Source organism: Bombina bombina, chromosome 4 (assembly GCF_027579735.1).
Source record: "Bombina bombina isolate aBomBom1 chromosome 4, aBomBom1.pri, whole genome shotgun sequence".
In the NCBI taxonomy this organism is placed as follows: Eukaryota; Metazoa; Chordata; class Amphibia; order Anura; family Bombinatoridae; genus Bombina; species Bombina bombina.
Genome location: NC_069502.1, coordinates 603,191,194 through 603,208,901, shown reverse-complemented (window position 1 = coordinate 603,208,901; position 17,708 = coordinate 603,191,194). Strand labels below are relative to the sequence as shown.

Here is a 17,708-nt window from a genome sequence, read left to right as displayed (position 1 = left end):
CTAATCTCTGCGGTCCATATCCCAGGTATAGACAATTGGGGAGCGGATTATCTCAGTCGCCAGACCTTACATCCGGGAAAATGGTCTCTTCACCCAGATGTGTTTCTTCAGATTATTCAGATGTGGGGGCTTCCAGAAATAGTTCTGATGGTTTCTCATCTAAACAGGAAACTTCCCAGGTATCTGTCCAGTTCCAGGGATCCTCGGGTGGAAGCAGTGGATGCGTTGTCACTTCCTTGGAATTATCAACCTGCTTATGTCTTTCCGCCTCTAGTTCTTCTTCCAAGTGTGATTTCCAAAATCATAATGGAACGTTCATTTGTACTGCTGGTGGCTCCAGCATGGCCACACAGGTTTTGGTATGCGGATCTTGTTCGGATGTCCAGTTGCCAACCTTGGCCACTTCCGTTAAGGCCAGACCTTCTATCTCAAGGTCCATTTTTCCATCAGGATCTCAAATCATTAAATTTGAAGGTATGGAGATTGAACACCTAGTGCTTAGTCATAGAGGTTTCTCTGACTGATTAATACTATGTTGCAGGCTCGTAAATCTGTGTCTAGAAAGATTTATTACCGAGTTTGGAAGACTTACATTTCATGGTGTTCTTCTCATAAATTTTTGTTCCAAACCCTCCAATCCTTCGGCATCTGTGACGCAGCCCTCTCGTGGTTCTCTTCCTACCTGTCAAACCGTACCTTTAGTGTAGCCTTCTCTGGGGCCTCCTCTGCCCCGTCACCACTTTCTGTCAGGGTACCGCAAGGCTCTGTCCTCGGTCCCCTAATCTTCTCAATCTACACGTCATCATTAGGTTCCCTAATAAAGTCCCCTGGTTTCCAATATCATTTGTATGCTGACAACACCCAAATCTACTTCTCTGCACCAGACCTATCTCCTTCCTTGCTAACCCCTGTCACTAACTGTCTTGCTCACATCTCTTCCTGGATGTCCTCTCACTACCTCAAGCTAAATCTCTCCAAAACTTAGCTCCTTATTTTCCCCCCCTTCTCCCAAAATCTCCACCCCCAATATCTCTATAACTGTCGACAACTCCATCATTACCCCTACCCCACATGGCCAGTGTCTCTGGGTCACATTTGACTCAGATCTTTTTTTCACTTCTCACATTTAATACTTGACTAAAGCCTGCCGCTTCAACCTTTAAAAACGTCTCTAAAATTAGACATTTCCTTACACAAGACACAACTAAGATTTTAATCCACACACTCATCCTTTCCCGCCTCGACTGCAACTCTGTCCTCTATGGTCTCTCAGCTCCTTTACAATCTATAATTAATTCCTCTGCCAGGCTCATCTTCCTTACACGTCGCTCTTCATCTGCTGCACCTCTCTGCCAATCCCTTCACTGGCTTCCTCTTGCCTCTAGGATTAAACACAAAATTCTCACTCTGACATACAAAGCCCTCAACTGCACTGCTCCCCCTATATCTCAGACCTTGTATCCAGATACTCTCCCTCCCGTCCCCTTCGCTCTGCTCATGACCTCCTACTCTCCTCCTCTCTTGTTACCTCATCACACTCCAGTTTACAGGACTTCTCCAGACTGGCTCCCATCTGTGGAACTCTCTGCCTCGCGTCACAAGACTCTCCCCTAGTTTTGAAAGCTTCAAGTGCTCCCTAAAGACTCTACTGTTCAGGGAGGCATATAACCTACACTAACCTTTCTTTATACCAGTTCATCTCCTCCATTGCTATCCCCTGAACCCCCTTAGCATGTATGCCTTTGAGTTCAGCTGTTTGCAGATGACCTTCTTAAGAGCGGACTACAACAGTGTGACTCTTGGCAGGGCCCTCTACCCATTTGATCCCTATAATTGTTTTGTTGTACTCTGCCTTTGTTTATAGCACTGCAGAATCTGTTGGCGCTCTACAAATAACCGATAATAATAAAAATTCTGCCAGGGTATGTAAACTTATGAACACAACTGTATATACTGTATATATTAATATATAATACATGTATAAATAAAAACATCTATATATGCTGATGAACAGATACACATATATCAAATATATTTATATGCACATATATCGTGTGTATATATATATATATATGTGTGTGTGTGTGTATATGTATATATATATATATATATATATATATATATACATACAATCATATACACTTCTATACATATATAGTATATATGAACATATACAGTATGTGTGTACTAGTATGCCTCTCTTTACAGCGCTTCATTAATACAGCACTAATATAGAGCTGAAGTTTAACCTCCAAGGATTTTGAAACAGCACTGTACTTCTCATGAGTATGCAAGAAAATTGAATACTGTGCTAGTGGTAAACTAAACTTAGCACTATTGCATACCTAATATATGTTCGTTCAAACTTGTTTTCAAGTTGTTAAACACACTGGCAAGTGAAAAGAAAGCAAAAACTGCCATGTTTTACTATACAGCGAGGTATACCTGTATATGTATGTACACACACACACATATATAATTTAGCTGTCAATCTCTCACTATCATACCTTACTGATCTGTGAAGTGTCAACTGAATGTTATTTTCCATGGCTGGCTCCCAAAGTCTGTCAGGCTGCAAGTTTTAAATCAAGCCCCTCATTGACAGCCAGGCTGCCTGACTCATTCCCTTGCAGGACGTCAAATGACTGCTTACTAAAGCATCACGTGACTGATATGTCACAGGGATCCTTAGTAGAGGACTGCTCCCCTACTCTGATTCCCATTGCCACTGTAAGCTTTCAGTTATTTATTACACATACACAGAGAGCTAAGACAGATTGCTAGACAGCCAGTCTTTAGGGTGAATAGCACATGGACACAACGGAAACAAAGTTAAGGGCCAGAAAAAAATGGACATTTGCATACCGGATAGTAAACCGAAATACCGAATTGTCTGGTAAAATACCAGACACCTGACAACCCTATTTATAACAGTGTATGTTTAGCTTTTCATGCAGAAAACACAAAGGAGCAGGCACTGCAGAAGGATACCAATAGAGTAAAAAAATCCAAGTTTAATGGGTATATTAAAAATAACAGCAACACACGCTGTAAACACATAAAAAAGCCAATGGTGGGCAGACAGACAAACAGACATAGATGTCTGACGCGTTTCGCGCCCCCTAGAGGTGCTTATTCATAGACACAATGGTTGCACTGAACCTAACCTATTTAAAGGGGTAACCTGCAAATGATAGGCTATAGCTTAATGTTAAGCACCAATTGATTCTGCCTAGTCAACAGGTTAGACCTCCCCTGATAGGGACGTTCAGAAGCAAGCAAAAATTAAAAGGAACAGATCCAAAATATTACAACTCACATTATTTAGACATAAGATACATAATTTACAATGTTATCAAAACTGTCAATTCATACAAAATCTAGCCACAAATTATTTACCATCAAAAACTATATATTTATTCTTATGCATATTTCATAGTTTGTCTACAGTGTAGTACAGGTGACCCACATTTTTATTATTATTAAACGAAGGGGGAGAGTGACATATATCTAATTTAAAAATTAAATTACACAAAAAAAAGAATATAACGATAAACTTAATTATCAATAAAATAATTAATGTCACACTCCCGATTCATACCTATAGGAGAACGTGTTTTTAATTTTAGCATCCAGAATAACTCTTTTTTTTTTTTCCCCCCACAATTTTGAATTTTTTTCCTTCCCCTGATGGGGGTGGTTGCTATATCAATAATTGTAATAGTCATATCTGCTATGCTAGTAAAATTATATCCATTAAATGATTGGCCACCGCCGAGTCCTTATTATAGTTTTTTACATCTCTAGTGTGTTCCCCCAAATCTTTTTCTAATTTCTCTGGACGTTTGTCCTGTATATTGATAATTACACAAATTGCAAGTTAAAAGATAAATAGCAAAAGTTGTAACGCAGTTTGCATAAAAATTAATCTCAGATTTCGGTCCAGTAAAACTACTGACAAAATTACTACCCATAGATACATTAGGACACATATGACAGTTCCGTTTTCCACTTCTAAAAAAGCCAATGGTGGGCAGACAGACAAACAGACACAGACGTCCGACGCATTTCGTGCCCCCTAGAGGGGCTTTTCATAGACACAATGGTTGCACTGAACCTAACCTATTTAAAGGGGTAACCTGCAAATGATAGGCTATAGCTTAATGTTAAGCACCAATTGATTCTGCCTAGTCAACAAGTTAGACCTCCCCTTATAGGGACGTTCAGAAGCAAGCAAAAATTAATTAAAAGGAACAGATCCAAAATAATACAACTCACATTATTTAGACAAAATATACATAATTTACGTTATCAAAACTGTCAATTCAAACAAAATCTAGCCACAGATTCTTTACCATCAAAAACTATATATTTATTCTTATGCATATCTCTCAAACCACAATATTTCATAGTTTGTCTACAGTGTAGTACAGGTGACCCAAATTTTTATTATTATTAAATGAAGGGGGAGAGCGACATATATCTGTAATTTAAACCGAAATACCGAATTGTCTGGTAATCTACCAGACACCTGGCAACCCTATTTATAACATAGTGTATGTTTAGCTTTGGAGTGTGTTAGCTATTAGCTCCACGGCACATCCAAGGAGCATATTGGTCCTAAAGGTACTATGGCCCTTATGTAGAAAGCCAAAGACCATAAACTACCTAAGACTTTTACTGTCTGTAGGAACCAGTTATCTTCAGAAAGAGAACATAACGTTTGTGATTTGTGTCCTGGTACTATTGTTCTCAGAAGAAGTTTTTCAATTGTTAATTAGGTCTGAGGAGAACCCTTAGGTTTTTACAGGATTTCTCTGACTCCAACCTAAGAATATCTAATCTGGAGTTAGGAGGCAGAATGTGTTTTTAAATTGCATTATGCTTAGGCATATAGTCTACTGTACTACAAAATAATTATGTCCCCTGTAATTATCCTGCATGGAATAATGAGAATTTATGCACTAGCTATACTGGGCAAATGTTTGGAGAAAATGTTGCTCACATTTTGTTACACGTGGATGATTTTTCTTTCCAAGCCCTGTAGTGCTTTGCATCCTGACAGTTTGAATCCGTTCTAGAAAAGCTATGTTAAAGGGACAGTCAAGTCCAAAATAAACTTTCATGATTCAAATAGGGCATGTAATTTTAAACAACTTTCAATTTACTTTTATCACCATAGGCTCATATGCTAATTTCTTAGACCTTGAAATCCGCCTCTAATCTTAATGCATTTTGAAAGTTTTTCACTACTATAGGGTGTTGGTTCATGTGTGTCATATAGATAACATTGAGCTCACTAACGTGAAGTTACCTAGGAGTCAGCACTGATTGGCTAAAATGCAAGTCGGTTAAAATAGCTGAAATAAGGGGAAGCTTGCAGAGGTATAGATACAAGGTAATCACAGAGGTAAAAAATATATTATTATAACTGTGTTTGTTATGCAAAACTGGGAAATGGTAAAGAGATTTTCTATTTTTCTAAACAATTCTGGTGTAGACTGTCCCTTTAAAGCTTTTGATATGTGATGCTTATTTGAGGCGGCTCAGACCCTCCTAATCAGATTACTGCTCATTCTACTAGATCAGTAGCTATTTCTTGTGCTTTCAAGAATGTAGCTTCTGTTGATCAACTTGGAAGTCTTGGCTACATTTAGACACCAATCAGCAAGTGCTACCCAGGTGCTGAACCAAAAATTGGCTGGCTCCTAAGTTTATATTCTTGCTTTTTCAAATAAAGATAGCAAGGGAACGATGAAAACATGATAATAGGAGTAAATTAGAAAGTTGCTTAAAATTGCATAATCTATCATGAAAATTTAAATTTGACTAGACTACCCCTTTAATTTTAAAGAAATAGTCTTTCTTAGATAGAAAAATTGCTGCTCTTTTTGTTGGCCTGTGAAACAGTCATTGCTTAAAGCGAATGTATACTTTCATGAATCAGTGCCCGGTTTTTAAAAATACTATTAAAAACAGGGGGTACTTTTATTCATAAATGTTTACATTTCCGCATTTTTAAAAAAAATACTTACCTTTTTCTGCAGCAAAGCCACATTGGCAATCCCGCCCGCAGCTCCTCTGTACTTACGTCAGCAATGACGAAACAGACTTCCTCCATCTAGTGAGGCCACGCCGTGATTGGAGGAAGCCGGTTTCGTCATTGCTGTGTACTGCATGAGAAGCAGGTGGGGGATCGCAGATCCGGCTTTGCTGCAGAAAAAGGTATTTTATTTTTATTTTTTTAAATGCTGCAATGTAAAGTTTCATGAATGAAAGTGCACCTGTTTTTAATAGTATTTTTAAAAACCAGACACTGATGCATGAAAGTTTACATTCACTTTAAGCTTATTGCCACATATATATATGTGGGATATTTTCTCCAAAAGTTGTAAAAAGCTCAATTTTCCTTGCCCTTTTGTGTTGAAATTTAGTGTTAAGTGATTATCATTTCCTTAATGACATAAGGTTCTCAAAATGGACTTCTATCCCCTAAAGACAGCATACACCACATATACACCACTGCACTAATATTAAAGACAGACAGCATTTCTCTCTTATGCATGAGGGGTCTTATGCTCCCCTTATCAGCCATTGATTGCTACAAAAGGTGCATTTTTTATATTGCTGCAATAGCATTGGTTGGTATATGAGGTTAAATTGAACTAAAAGCATGTGAAGCATAATCATATGGAGGGAGGTAACATATCTCAACCTCCTCGTTACTTAGAGAAGCATAACCCAGATTTGAAAGAGGAGATTTCTTGTCACTGAACCGTCCTGTATCCTATTCTATCTACTTACTTTAAGAATAGGGGAAAATATCACATTGGTCCAATTTGAAGACAACACTAAAACCCAATATAACCCTCTAAAAAGCAAACTTTCTGAGATTTTTGTATAGTTTATAATATGTCAAATATCTGCCCTTATGGTTTATTCTAACTTAACTTCAACATAATTGCAAGAAGGTTGAGATTAACAGAAAATTCACCCCCCCCCCCCCCCATAATTGTTTTTGGAAAACAAGTTCTCAAATCTTTTTGTTTGATATTTTGGGAATGTGAATTTATTCTAAATGTGAAACCTTAATGGATCACTAAATACAGTAGAATTGCATAATTATCAAGTGCATAATAAAACGACAATGCAATATCACTGACTTTGAATTTCAAATAGGCAGTAGATTTTTTCTTTTTTTCTGGCAATTTTATTTTTTCTCCCATTTTCTGACCACCTGTATCATGTGACAGACATCAGCCAATCACAGACTAATATACCCTGTGAGCTTGTGCACATGAGCAGTAGTATCTGGTGCCTCAGAAAGTGTATATAAGTTTGATAATGGAACTAAATTGCAGTGTGTCTTAAAACTGTGTCTTAAAACTGCATAATCTTTCTGAATCGTGAGTTTATTTTGACGTTAGTGTCCCTTTTAATATTTTTATTAGCAACAATTATAGAAAAATTAATCCTACCCTGATCCTTTGTGTGAAATCACACTAAAGGTATTTTTTGGTATTCTGGGCGGTGACTTTTCTCCAACATTGGTGTGTCCGGTCCACGGCGTCATCCATTACTTGTGGGAAACATTCTCCCCCACAGGGAAAGGCAAGGAGAGCACACAGCAAGAGCCGTCCACACAGCTCCCCCCCGGCTCCGCCCCCCAGTCATTCTTCTTGCCGCTCTGAACAAGTAGCATCTCCACGGGGATGGTGAGGAGTTTTGTGGTGTTAGTTGTAGTTTTTTTATTCTTCTATCAAGAGTTTGTTATTTTAAAATAGTGATGGCTTGTACTATTTACTCTACAACAGAAAAGTGCTGAAGATTTCTGTTTAAGAGGGCTATGATTTTAGCACAAGTAACTAAAATCCATTTCTGTTACCACGCAGGACTGTTGAAACCAGAGAACTTCAGTTGGGGGTAACAGTTTGCAGACTTATCTGCTTCAGGTATGACTAGTCTCCTTCTAACAACACAGGCTAATGCTATGACAGTCGTTTTTCCCCTCAGGGAAAACGGTAAGCCATTTTCTTTCACCTCAGCAAAAAAGATAACAGGTTTCCCCTTTTTGATTTTTATGCTGGTAGACACTGTCAGGGGCCAAATCGATTGTTTTTTATTACAATATGATGGCAATTGAAATGTTTTATAAGCTCATATACACTTGAGGACGTTTTTTATTGATCTGGCTTGCTTTAGACACCTAAATCTAGTCAGGAAGGCCCCTTCACTCTAGTGTACTGAGGGAGGAGGCCTCATTTTGGCACTTCAGTTAATTTCAAGGCAGTGCATGCAGTTCCATGTGAGAGGGTCCTGTGGCTCAGAAAGTGACTCCAGAAGGCTTATTTCTGTGGATAATTGACCCCTAAGAAAGGTAAAAGCTGCAGCAATGCTGTAGCAGGGATTGTGGTGTATAAAAACGGTTAAATTCAACAATTAGCTCCGGTTTGCTTGTTTTAAGAGCTAGAGTCTCCATATTTGCTGTGCAATACTTTCTAAGCATTAAGACACTGGGGTCCAAATTTCAGAAAAATCGGATATTGCCTTCATAGTTTTTTGAACATTCAGAAATAAAGTGTGTCATTTTATTATTTAAAGAGACAGTAACATTTTTGTATTGTTTGCCTGCCTAAATCTGTTTAACATGTCTGTGCCATCAGATAACCTATGTTCTGTGTGTGTAGAGACAAATGTGGTTCCCCCTTCGAGTGTTTGTGATAATTGTGCCATAGCGTCCAAACAAAATGAGGACAGCTCTGTTACATTTCATAATATTGCCCAAGATGATTTATCTAATGAAGGTAGTGGGGATAGTTCTACATCCTCTCCTTCTGTGTCTACACCAGCTTTGCCCGCACAGGCGACACCTAGCGCGCCAGTGCTTATTTCTATGCAACAATTAACAGCAGTAGTGGATAATTCTATAGCAAATCTTTTATCCAAACTGCCAGCATTTCAGAGAAAGCGTGATTGTTCAGCTTTAAATACAGATAAAAGGGATGAACAATCAGACGCTGACGATGCTTTATCTATTTTACCCTCACATCAATCGGAATTGGCTGTGAGGGAAGGGCTGTCTGAGGGTGAAATTTCAGACTCAGGAAAAAATTCTCAACAGGCAGAACCTGATATAGTAGCATTTAAGTTTAAGCTACAACATCTCCGCGCTTTGCTAAAGGAGGTATTAGCTACTCTGGATGACTGTGATTCTATGGTAGTACCAGAGAAGTTGTGCAAATTGGACAAATTTTTAGAGGTCCCAGTGCACAACGACGCTTTTCCAATACCCAAAAGGGTAGCGAACATAGTGGAAAAGGAGTGGGAGAAGCCAGGTGTACCCTTTGCCCCACCTCCTATATTTAAGAAAATGTTTCCCATAGTAGACCCTAGAAGGGACGCATGGCAGACGGTCCCGAAGGTTGTGGGAGCTGTTTCAACACTAGCGAAGCGCACCACTATTCCTATAGAAGACAGCTGCGCTTTCAAAGATCCTATGGATAAAAAATTGGAAGGATTGCTTAAAAAGATTTTTGTTCAGCAAGGGTTCATCCTTCAACCAGCTACGTGTGTTATTACTGTCACTTCAGCGGCGTCCTTTTGGTTCGAGGAACTAGAAAGGTCGCTCCAGAAAGAGACTTCCTATGAAGAAGTCATGGACAGAATTCACGCATTTAAAATTAGCTAATTCCTTTATATTGGATGCCGCCTTTCAAATAACGAAATTGGCGGCGAAAAACTCAGGTTTTGCTATAGTAGCGCGGAGGTCGCTTTGGCTAAAATCCTGGTCGGCAGATGTGTCGTCCAAGACTAAGTTACTTAATATTCCTTTCAAGGGTAAGACCCTTTTTGGGCCGGAATTGAAGGAAATTATTTCAGACATCACTGGGGGTAAGGGCCATGCCCTCCCACAGGATAGGCCTTTTAAGGCTAAGAACAAGTCTAATTTTCGTTCCTTTAGCAATTTCAGGAACGGACCGGCTAATAACTCCACTGCCGCTAGACAAGAAGATAACGCGGCCCAGCCCAAACCCGCTTGGAAGCCCATGCAAGGCTGGAACAAGGGTAAACAGACCAAGAAACCTGCTGCTGCTACCAAGACAGCATGAAGGGGTAGCCCCCAATCCGGGACCGGATCTGGTAGGGGGCAGTCTATCTCTCTTCGCTCAGGCTTGGGCAAGAGATGTTCCGGATCCCTGGGCACTAGAGATAGTCTCCAAGGGATACCTGCTAAAGTTCAAGGGACTTCCTCCAAGGGGAAGGTTCCACCTGTCTCGCTTATCTTCAGACCAGATAAAGAAACAGGCATTCTTACATTGTATAAGAGACCTATCAAAGATGGGAGTGATAAACCCAGTCCCCTCCGGGGAACAAGGTCTAGGTTTTTACTCAAACCTGTTTGTGGTTCCCAAAAAAGAGGGAACTTTCAGGCCAATTCTGGATTTAAAGATATTAAACAAGTTCCTCAGAGTTCCATCCTTCAAAATGGAAACCATTCGGACAATCTTGCCAACAATCCAGCAGGGTCAATATTTGACTACCGTGGATCTAAAGGATGCGTATCTGCATATTCCAATCCACAAAACTCATCATCAGTTCCTGAGGTTCGCCTTTCTGGACAAACATTACCAGTTCGTGGCTCTTCCATTCGGTTTAGCCACCGCTCCCAGAATTTTCACTAAGGTGCTAGGGTCCCTTCTAGCGGTCCTAAGGCCGAGGGGCATCGCTGTAGCACCTTATCTAGACGACATCCTAATCCAAGCGTCGTCTCTTCCAAAGCAAGGGCCCACACAGACATTGTGTTGGCTTTTCTCAGATCTCACGGGTGGAAGGTGAACATAGAAAAGAGTTCACTGTCACCTTCCACAAGGGTTCCTTTTCTGGGAACAATAATAGATTCTGTGGAAATGAAGATCTTCCTCACAGAAGTCAGAAAGCTAAAGCTTCTAAACGTTTGTCGAGTTCTTCATTCTATTCCTCAACCCTCCATAGCTCAGTGCATGGAAGTAATAGGACTAATGGTCGCAGCAATGGACGTGGTTCCTTTTGCTCGAATTCATCTAAGACCATTACAGCTGTGCATGCTCAATCAGTGGAATGGGGACTATACAGACTTGTCTCCCCAAATTCAAGTAGACCAGGTAACCAGGGACTCACTTCTCTGGTGGTTGACCCAGGATCACCTGTCTCAGGGAATGAGTTTCCGCAGACCGGAGTGGGTCATCGTCACGACCGACACCAGCCTCTTGGGGTGGGGCGCGGTCTGGGACTCCATGAAAGCTCAGGGCCTATGGTCTCGGGAAGAGTCGTTTCTCCCGATAAACATTTTGGAACTAAGAGCAATATTCTATGCGCTCCTGGCTTGGCCTCAGCTAGCGGAAGCCAGGTTCATAAGATTTCAGTCGGACAACATAACGACTGTTGCGTACATCAATCATCAGGGGGGAACAAAGAGTTCCCTAGCGATGAAGGAAGTAACCAAGATTATCCAATGGGCAGAGAATCACTCCTGCCATCTATCTGCTATTCACATCCCAGGAGTAGACAACTGGGAGGCGGACTATTTGAGTCGTCAGACTTTCCATCCGGGGGAGTGGGAACTCCACCCGGAGGTCTTTGCTCAGTTAACCCAATTATGGGCATTCCAGACATGGATCTAATGGCGTCCCATCAGAACTTCAAGATTCCTTGCTACGGGTCCAGATCCAGGGATCCCAAGGCGACTCTAGTGGATGCATTAGTGGCGCCTTGGTCGTTCAACCTAGCGTATGTGTTTCCACCGTTTCCTCTCCTTCCCAGGCTCATAGCCAGGATCAAACAGGAGAAGGCCTCGGTGATTCTGATAGCTCTTGCGTGGCCACGCAGGACTTGGTATGCAGACCTGGTGAATATGTCATCGGCTCCACCATGGAAGCTACCTTTGAGACAGGATCTTCTAGTACAAGGTCCATTCGAACATCCAAATCTAGTTTCTCTGCAGCTGACTGCTTGGAAATTGAACGCTTGATTTTATCCAAGCGTGGGTTTTCGAATTCTGTGATAGATACTCTGGTCCAAGCCAGAAAACCTGTGACTAGAAAGATTTACCATAAAATATGGAAAGAAATATATCTGCTGGTGTGAATCCAAGGGATTCTCCTGGAGTAAGATTAAAATTCCAAAGATTCTCTCCTTTCTCCAAGAAGGTTTGGATAAAGGGTTGTCAGCTAGTTCTCTAAAAGGACAGATTTCTGCTTTATCTGTCTTGTTGCACAAACGACTGGCAGCTGTGCCAGATGTACAAGCTTTTGTTCAGGCTTTGGTTAGAATCAAGCCTGTTTACAGACCCATGACTCCTCATTGGAGTCTAAATTTAGTTCTTTCAGTTCTTCAAGGGGTTCCATTTGAACCTTTACATTCCATTGATATTAAGTTATTATCTTGGAAAGTTCTGTTTTTGGTTGCTATTTCTTCTGCTAGAAGAGTTTCTGAATTATCTGCTTTGCAATGTAATCCACCCTATCTGGTTTTCCATTCAGATTAGGTTGTTTTGCGTACTAAGCCTGGTTTTCTTCCAAAAGTTGTTTCCAACAAGAATATTAACCAGGAAATAGTTGTTCCTTCTCTGTGTCCGAATCCAGTTTCAAAGAAGGAACGTTTATTACACAATTTAGATGTTGTTCGTTCTTTAAAGTTCTACTTAGAAGCAACAAAAGATTTTAGACAAACCTCATCTTTGTTTGTCGTTTACTCTGGTAAGAGGAGAGGTCAAAAAGCTACTGCTACCTCTCTCTCTTTCTTGCTGAAAAGCATTATCCGATTGGCTTATGAGACTGCCGGACGGCAACCTCCTGACCGAATCACAGCTCACTCTACTAGGGCTGTGGCTTCCACTTGGGCCTACAAGAACGAGGCTTCTGTTCGATCAGATATGTAAGGCAGCGACTTGGTCCTCTCTGCACACTTTTGCCAAATTCTACAAATTTGATACTTATGCTTCTTCGGAGGCTATTTTTGGGAGAGAGGTTTTGCAAGCCGTGGTGCCTTCCATTTAAGTAACCTGATTTGCTCCCTCCCTTCATCCGTGTCCTAAAGCTTTGGTATTGGTTCCCACAAGTAATGGATGACGCCGTGGACCGGACACACCAATGTTGGAGAAAACAGAATTTATGCTTACCTGATAAATTACTTTCTCCAACGGTGTGTCCGGTCCACGGCCCGCCCTGTTTTCCTAATCAGGTTGAAAAAAATTTTCTTTATACATTAGTCACCACGGCACCCTATAGTTTCTCCTTTTTCTCCTAACCGTCGGTCGAATGACTGGGGTGCGGAGCCGGGGGGGAGCTGTGTGGACGGCTCTTGCTGTGTGCTCTCCTTGCCTTTCCCTGTGGGGGAGAATGTTTCCCACAAGTAATGGATGAGGCCTGGACCGGACACACCGTTGGAGAAAGTAATTTATCAGGTAAGCATAAATTCTGTTTTTGGCATCTCCACAAATTAAACCGCATGATTTTCTGAAATAAAAAAAAATATATGTTTTTGAATTTTAAAAAAAAAAGAAATTGACAAACTGTACAAAGGGCTAAGTATGGCAAATCAGATAGCACTTACTTAGATTTCTGCTGAACAGGCATAATGTGGTAACAAATTATTTCATTTAACTGAAAAACAGACATAATGGATAAACTGAACAATGTAGCATTCAGCTGAAGATTAGTATCTGCTTTATTTTCCCATAAATATAAGTTTTACTGTGCTTCCATTTATATATAGATAAGATGGAAAGAGCCCTTGCCATTTTTCTACTAGCTTTTTATTTGTATTCAATGCAGAGTCTCAATTCCCTTTTTCCTTTTTCTTAATTAAATTATTGCAATGTCTTGGTCAGACTGTGTAATCAAAATAAACACTTGTGAAGAAAAAAATTAATTTGTATTACTTTCATCTACCACCTAGCAAAGATCAGAGTAAGACTTTTGTGTTTTATATTCTCTTTTAATTTATCTCTTTCAGAGCACTTTCACATAATTACATTGATAGATTAAAACATAATGACTCTTTCTAATTCCCATTTGATAGTTTCCAGGTTGCACATTCAGAATTATGAAGCACTAAATGAACTTGTTTGTGCTGTAATACAAATAGAATGTTACGGGTTCCATGTATAATTCTAAATATTGTTTTCTTCAGGTTTTCTACTCCAGCAAAGATGGCACCAAGATACCAATGTTCATTGTCCACAAAAAGGGTATTAAACTGGATGGCTCTCACCCAGCATTTTTGTACGGCTATGGGGGTTTCAATATATCTATTACTCCAAGTTACAGGTAAGAATATTCATTATTGTTCTCAATATATAAAAATGTAATATATATATAATTTGTATATGCAAGTTTTGTATTTTAAATTAGGTAAATAAATAATACAATAAGGGCTGATTAGAATAGAAATGTACTATATAAATTGTATTTTAAGGTTTGTAGCAAACAGATTTTTCTGTATGATGACTATCATAATTTTGCTGTGTGATAACAAATATTTGAAATGCACTGCAAACATTTATTACTGTGCTAGCACTTTTGTAAGATGTGGCTAGGAGTGTTGATAGCTTGAACCACTTTTTCATCAAGTCAAATACAGATATTGGGCTCAATTTATGAATCTGCAGAAGCAGCTTTTGTGAGCCCAAGCTCGCTGTTAAGTATCTGTGGTGTTAAGACTCAATCAGTATGATTGACAAACCCTGCTCTCACAAGCATCTGTTCCCAGGAATGATTCTTGTCCGCCCAGCATTTCATAAATGGGGGCCATTGTCTTAAACGGACAGTGTACTTATGTGAGCAGCAGATAAGATTTCATTGTATTTAAAGCTGGAGCAGGAACACCCTTTACAAATAGTGCACCCACTGTGAGGTTACCGTCTTCTGATGCCCTTAAGGGGATAGATATCAGTCTTAAGGGTGATGTCTGTAATTTATTTGCCATCTGTTCTAAAGTCTCAGGCACATTATTCATGTTCTCTGAAAATTCCAGATATTTCAAGGATGTTTTGTGGTTATTTTCCAGAAAAGGGGATTTTCAGAAATGTATCTGATGGTAATAAAGGAAATGGGCAAGGTTACAAAATAGTATTCATATGTTAATTTTACACAATAGTATATACTTGCAGGTTCAGACTAGTTATGTCTTTGTTCCAGTTAGTGTCTTATTATGTCAAGTAGAACAAAAGGAGGTTCATTCTTCCAGCACCTGCCTAGCCCAAGAGAGCATCATTTTTATATCTAGCTCTTCTGGTAGAACAGATTTATTGTTTGCTTGCTTTTATAACTTAGCTACTGAATATTTGTTGCGCTGAGGTTTTCAGATTAAGTAGCTGCTTCATTTCTAAAGATTTATAAAACTCCAGAAATTTGTAAGTCATTTTGCAAGGTTTCATTCTCCTTTATATTTTCAGAAGTACAATGTTTCCCTATGGAATTCAATATCTGTTCTGCAGGTTGTGGGTAGTCTTTCCCTTTAGCTCAGGTTCTTACACTTGCATTTTTTTTTTTTTGGGGGGGGGGGGGGTCTAGAAAAAGTTTGATTTTTATCATTATTATATGACTGTCTTTTAAAAGTGTACCATTTCTCTATTGTACCAAATTTTTGTTTGTTCAGGTTAATCCTTTAGAACCATTATACTACATTGTATTTTAAAGGGACAGTAAACACCTTGTAATTACAAGACCTTTCTATAGTGTTACTATAGAATAACATATCAGCCAAGTCTTAGTGTTTTTAAAAGAAATCAACATCCTTTTTACTGCAATTAATTTTCAATAGTCAAACTACACACACTATTTACCTTATTTAGAGGAACCAATCTGAGCTTTAGTCCACAGACAACAATGCTAGCCACTGTTGTAAAGTTAGTGAAAATTTAATTGTTTTGCAGTTATCAGTTAATTACAATTAGGGAGAGATATATTGCAGTATTATAGCCTTGAGAGGTCCGCAGGTGCTTTTCAAGGTCTGGGAGTTGGAAACTGAATTTCGTTAAAGCAGGGAAATTGTCCAATAAATATCACAGATGCTCCCTTTAAATTAATTTTATTGGACAACTATTTAGTAACAACTAGAGACAGATGTACAAATACAGTCTTCTTAGAGGGAAATAAATAGCTATAAGTATGCTAAAGTCTAGAGATACATTGCATGCTTTTACTGTCTAAATGGTAATCACTTTTGTTTGTATTATTACATTATGTTTGAAATCACTACAAGAAACATACCAGCAGAGATTCAGTCTACAAATTTTTTTTTTATTTTAATTTTTAAAATACTTTGTATTTGTAAAAAACATCAATATTAACAAAATTGTGTGTCACAGTAGACAAGTGGTTACAACTAAACAAAATTAAGAATGGTATCAACAATTGTCCATGGTTCAACCAGTAGATGGTGCATATAGCTGGTTAATTAACTTATCACAATGTTAGCTCGGCGTTGAACTATCAGGAGCATCTTTATGTTGGATTCCGAAGATTCGGTTATCTGGTTGTCAGTGTGACAAGTATAAAATATGTAACTTTAAATAATTGTGGTCATGTCCAAAGCACCAGAGATTCTGGCACCAAGTTGATTATTGAATCGATAAATTTCTATCTGATAAAATAACCTTAGACAAATATCATATTTTTATTTTTTTCTGGTCAGAAAAAATGCAATATGTAACAAATCTCTAATTCTGCCATTCTCACCGCCAGCCGAATGATTCTTAGAAGATGGAAGGATAGAAAGTCGCCAGGTATAGCAGCATTTATCCAAGGGATTATAATTCAAATTATTATAGAGCAACACAACCCTTTTTATTTTTAGAAGGCAAATTGAGGGCCTTCTTCAATAAGTGGGACAAGGTGATAATGTCTCTTACTCTCCCTACTCAAAAACAAATTTTATTCCTTTTCTGTGCCTCTCCTCTCTTCTTGCAATTTATTCAATTAGAATCTTATCCTACGCATTGGAGACAAATATCATATGAAGATTTTTTTTTTCTTTCCCCCCCTGTGTGATTTGTGTTACAATCCTAATATACAAAAAAAAAAAGGAATTCAATAAAAAAAAAGAATAAGGGAAGGATTGAAAAGGACTGCAAAAGGTCTTGAAGTGAAGAAAGAGTAGTTAACTCTGAAAAGCTTTATTCGTCTTGTCTTCATTCATTCATATAAATGCATATGCTGTGATACATCTCTTGAACATAGTAGTTTTTCTTTTCTAATTAAGGGTATATCTGCATTGAATGTATAAAATTTCTTGTTTATCAGGATGAATAAGAGATTACTATATTGAATTATGACAATTTAAATGTTTTTCCCTTTCTCTCATCTCCCTGTGTTTTGTGTTGTTTGTTTTACGTAATATAAGATACCCCAACAGTGTACTTCTGTTCAATGTATAAAGCCTATATTTATATAATTTATGGTATACATCTTCTATTGTATTAAAGTCATTTAAGGACTTTTATGATGTACATCGTTTATGTATTTTGGTCAAATAAGGTCTTGTATGATTTATATTGTATATGTATTATGGTCAAAGAAGGATCTCGCTGAGTTACATTGTATTTGTACATTGCTATCATAATGTCTTGACTTATTTTATTTAGTTATTTTTTTCTCATGCAAGATACCCTGCGAGGTGCAATGAAAAAGCAAATGAGTTTGGCTTAATATGTTTACATTGTTGGATTA

The 17,708-nt window shown here is 38.7% G+C and overlaps 1 protein-coding gene across 1 annotated transcript in view; it reads left to right on the top strand.

Annotated features, from left to right (window-relative positions):
- Positions 1–17,708, top strand: part of PREP (prolyl endopeptidase) — a 551,073-nt gene that overhangs the window by 415,200 nt on the left and 118,165 nt on the right. Inside the window, exon 11 of the mRNA XM_053710588.1 lies at positions 14,170–14,306. Coding sequence (XP_053566563.1) covers positions 14,170–14,306 — 137 coding nt within the window. The remainder of the gene's footprint in view (positions 1–14,169; positions 14,307–17,708) is intronic.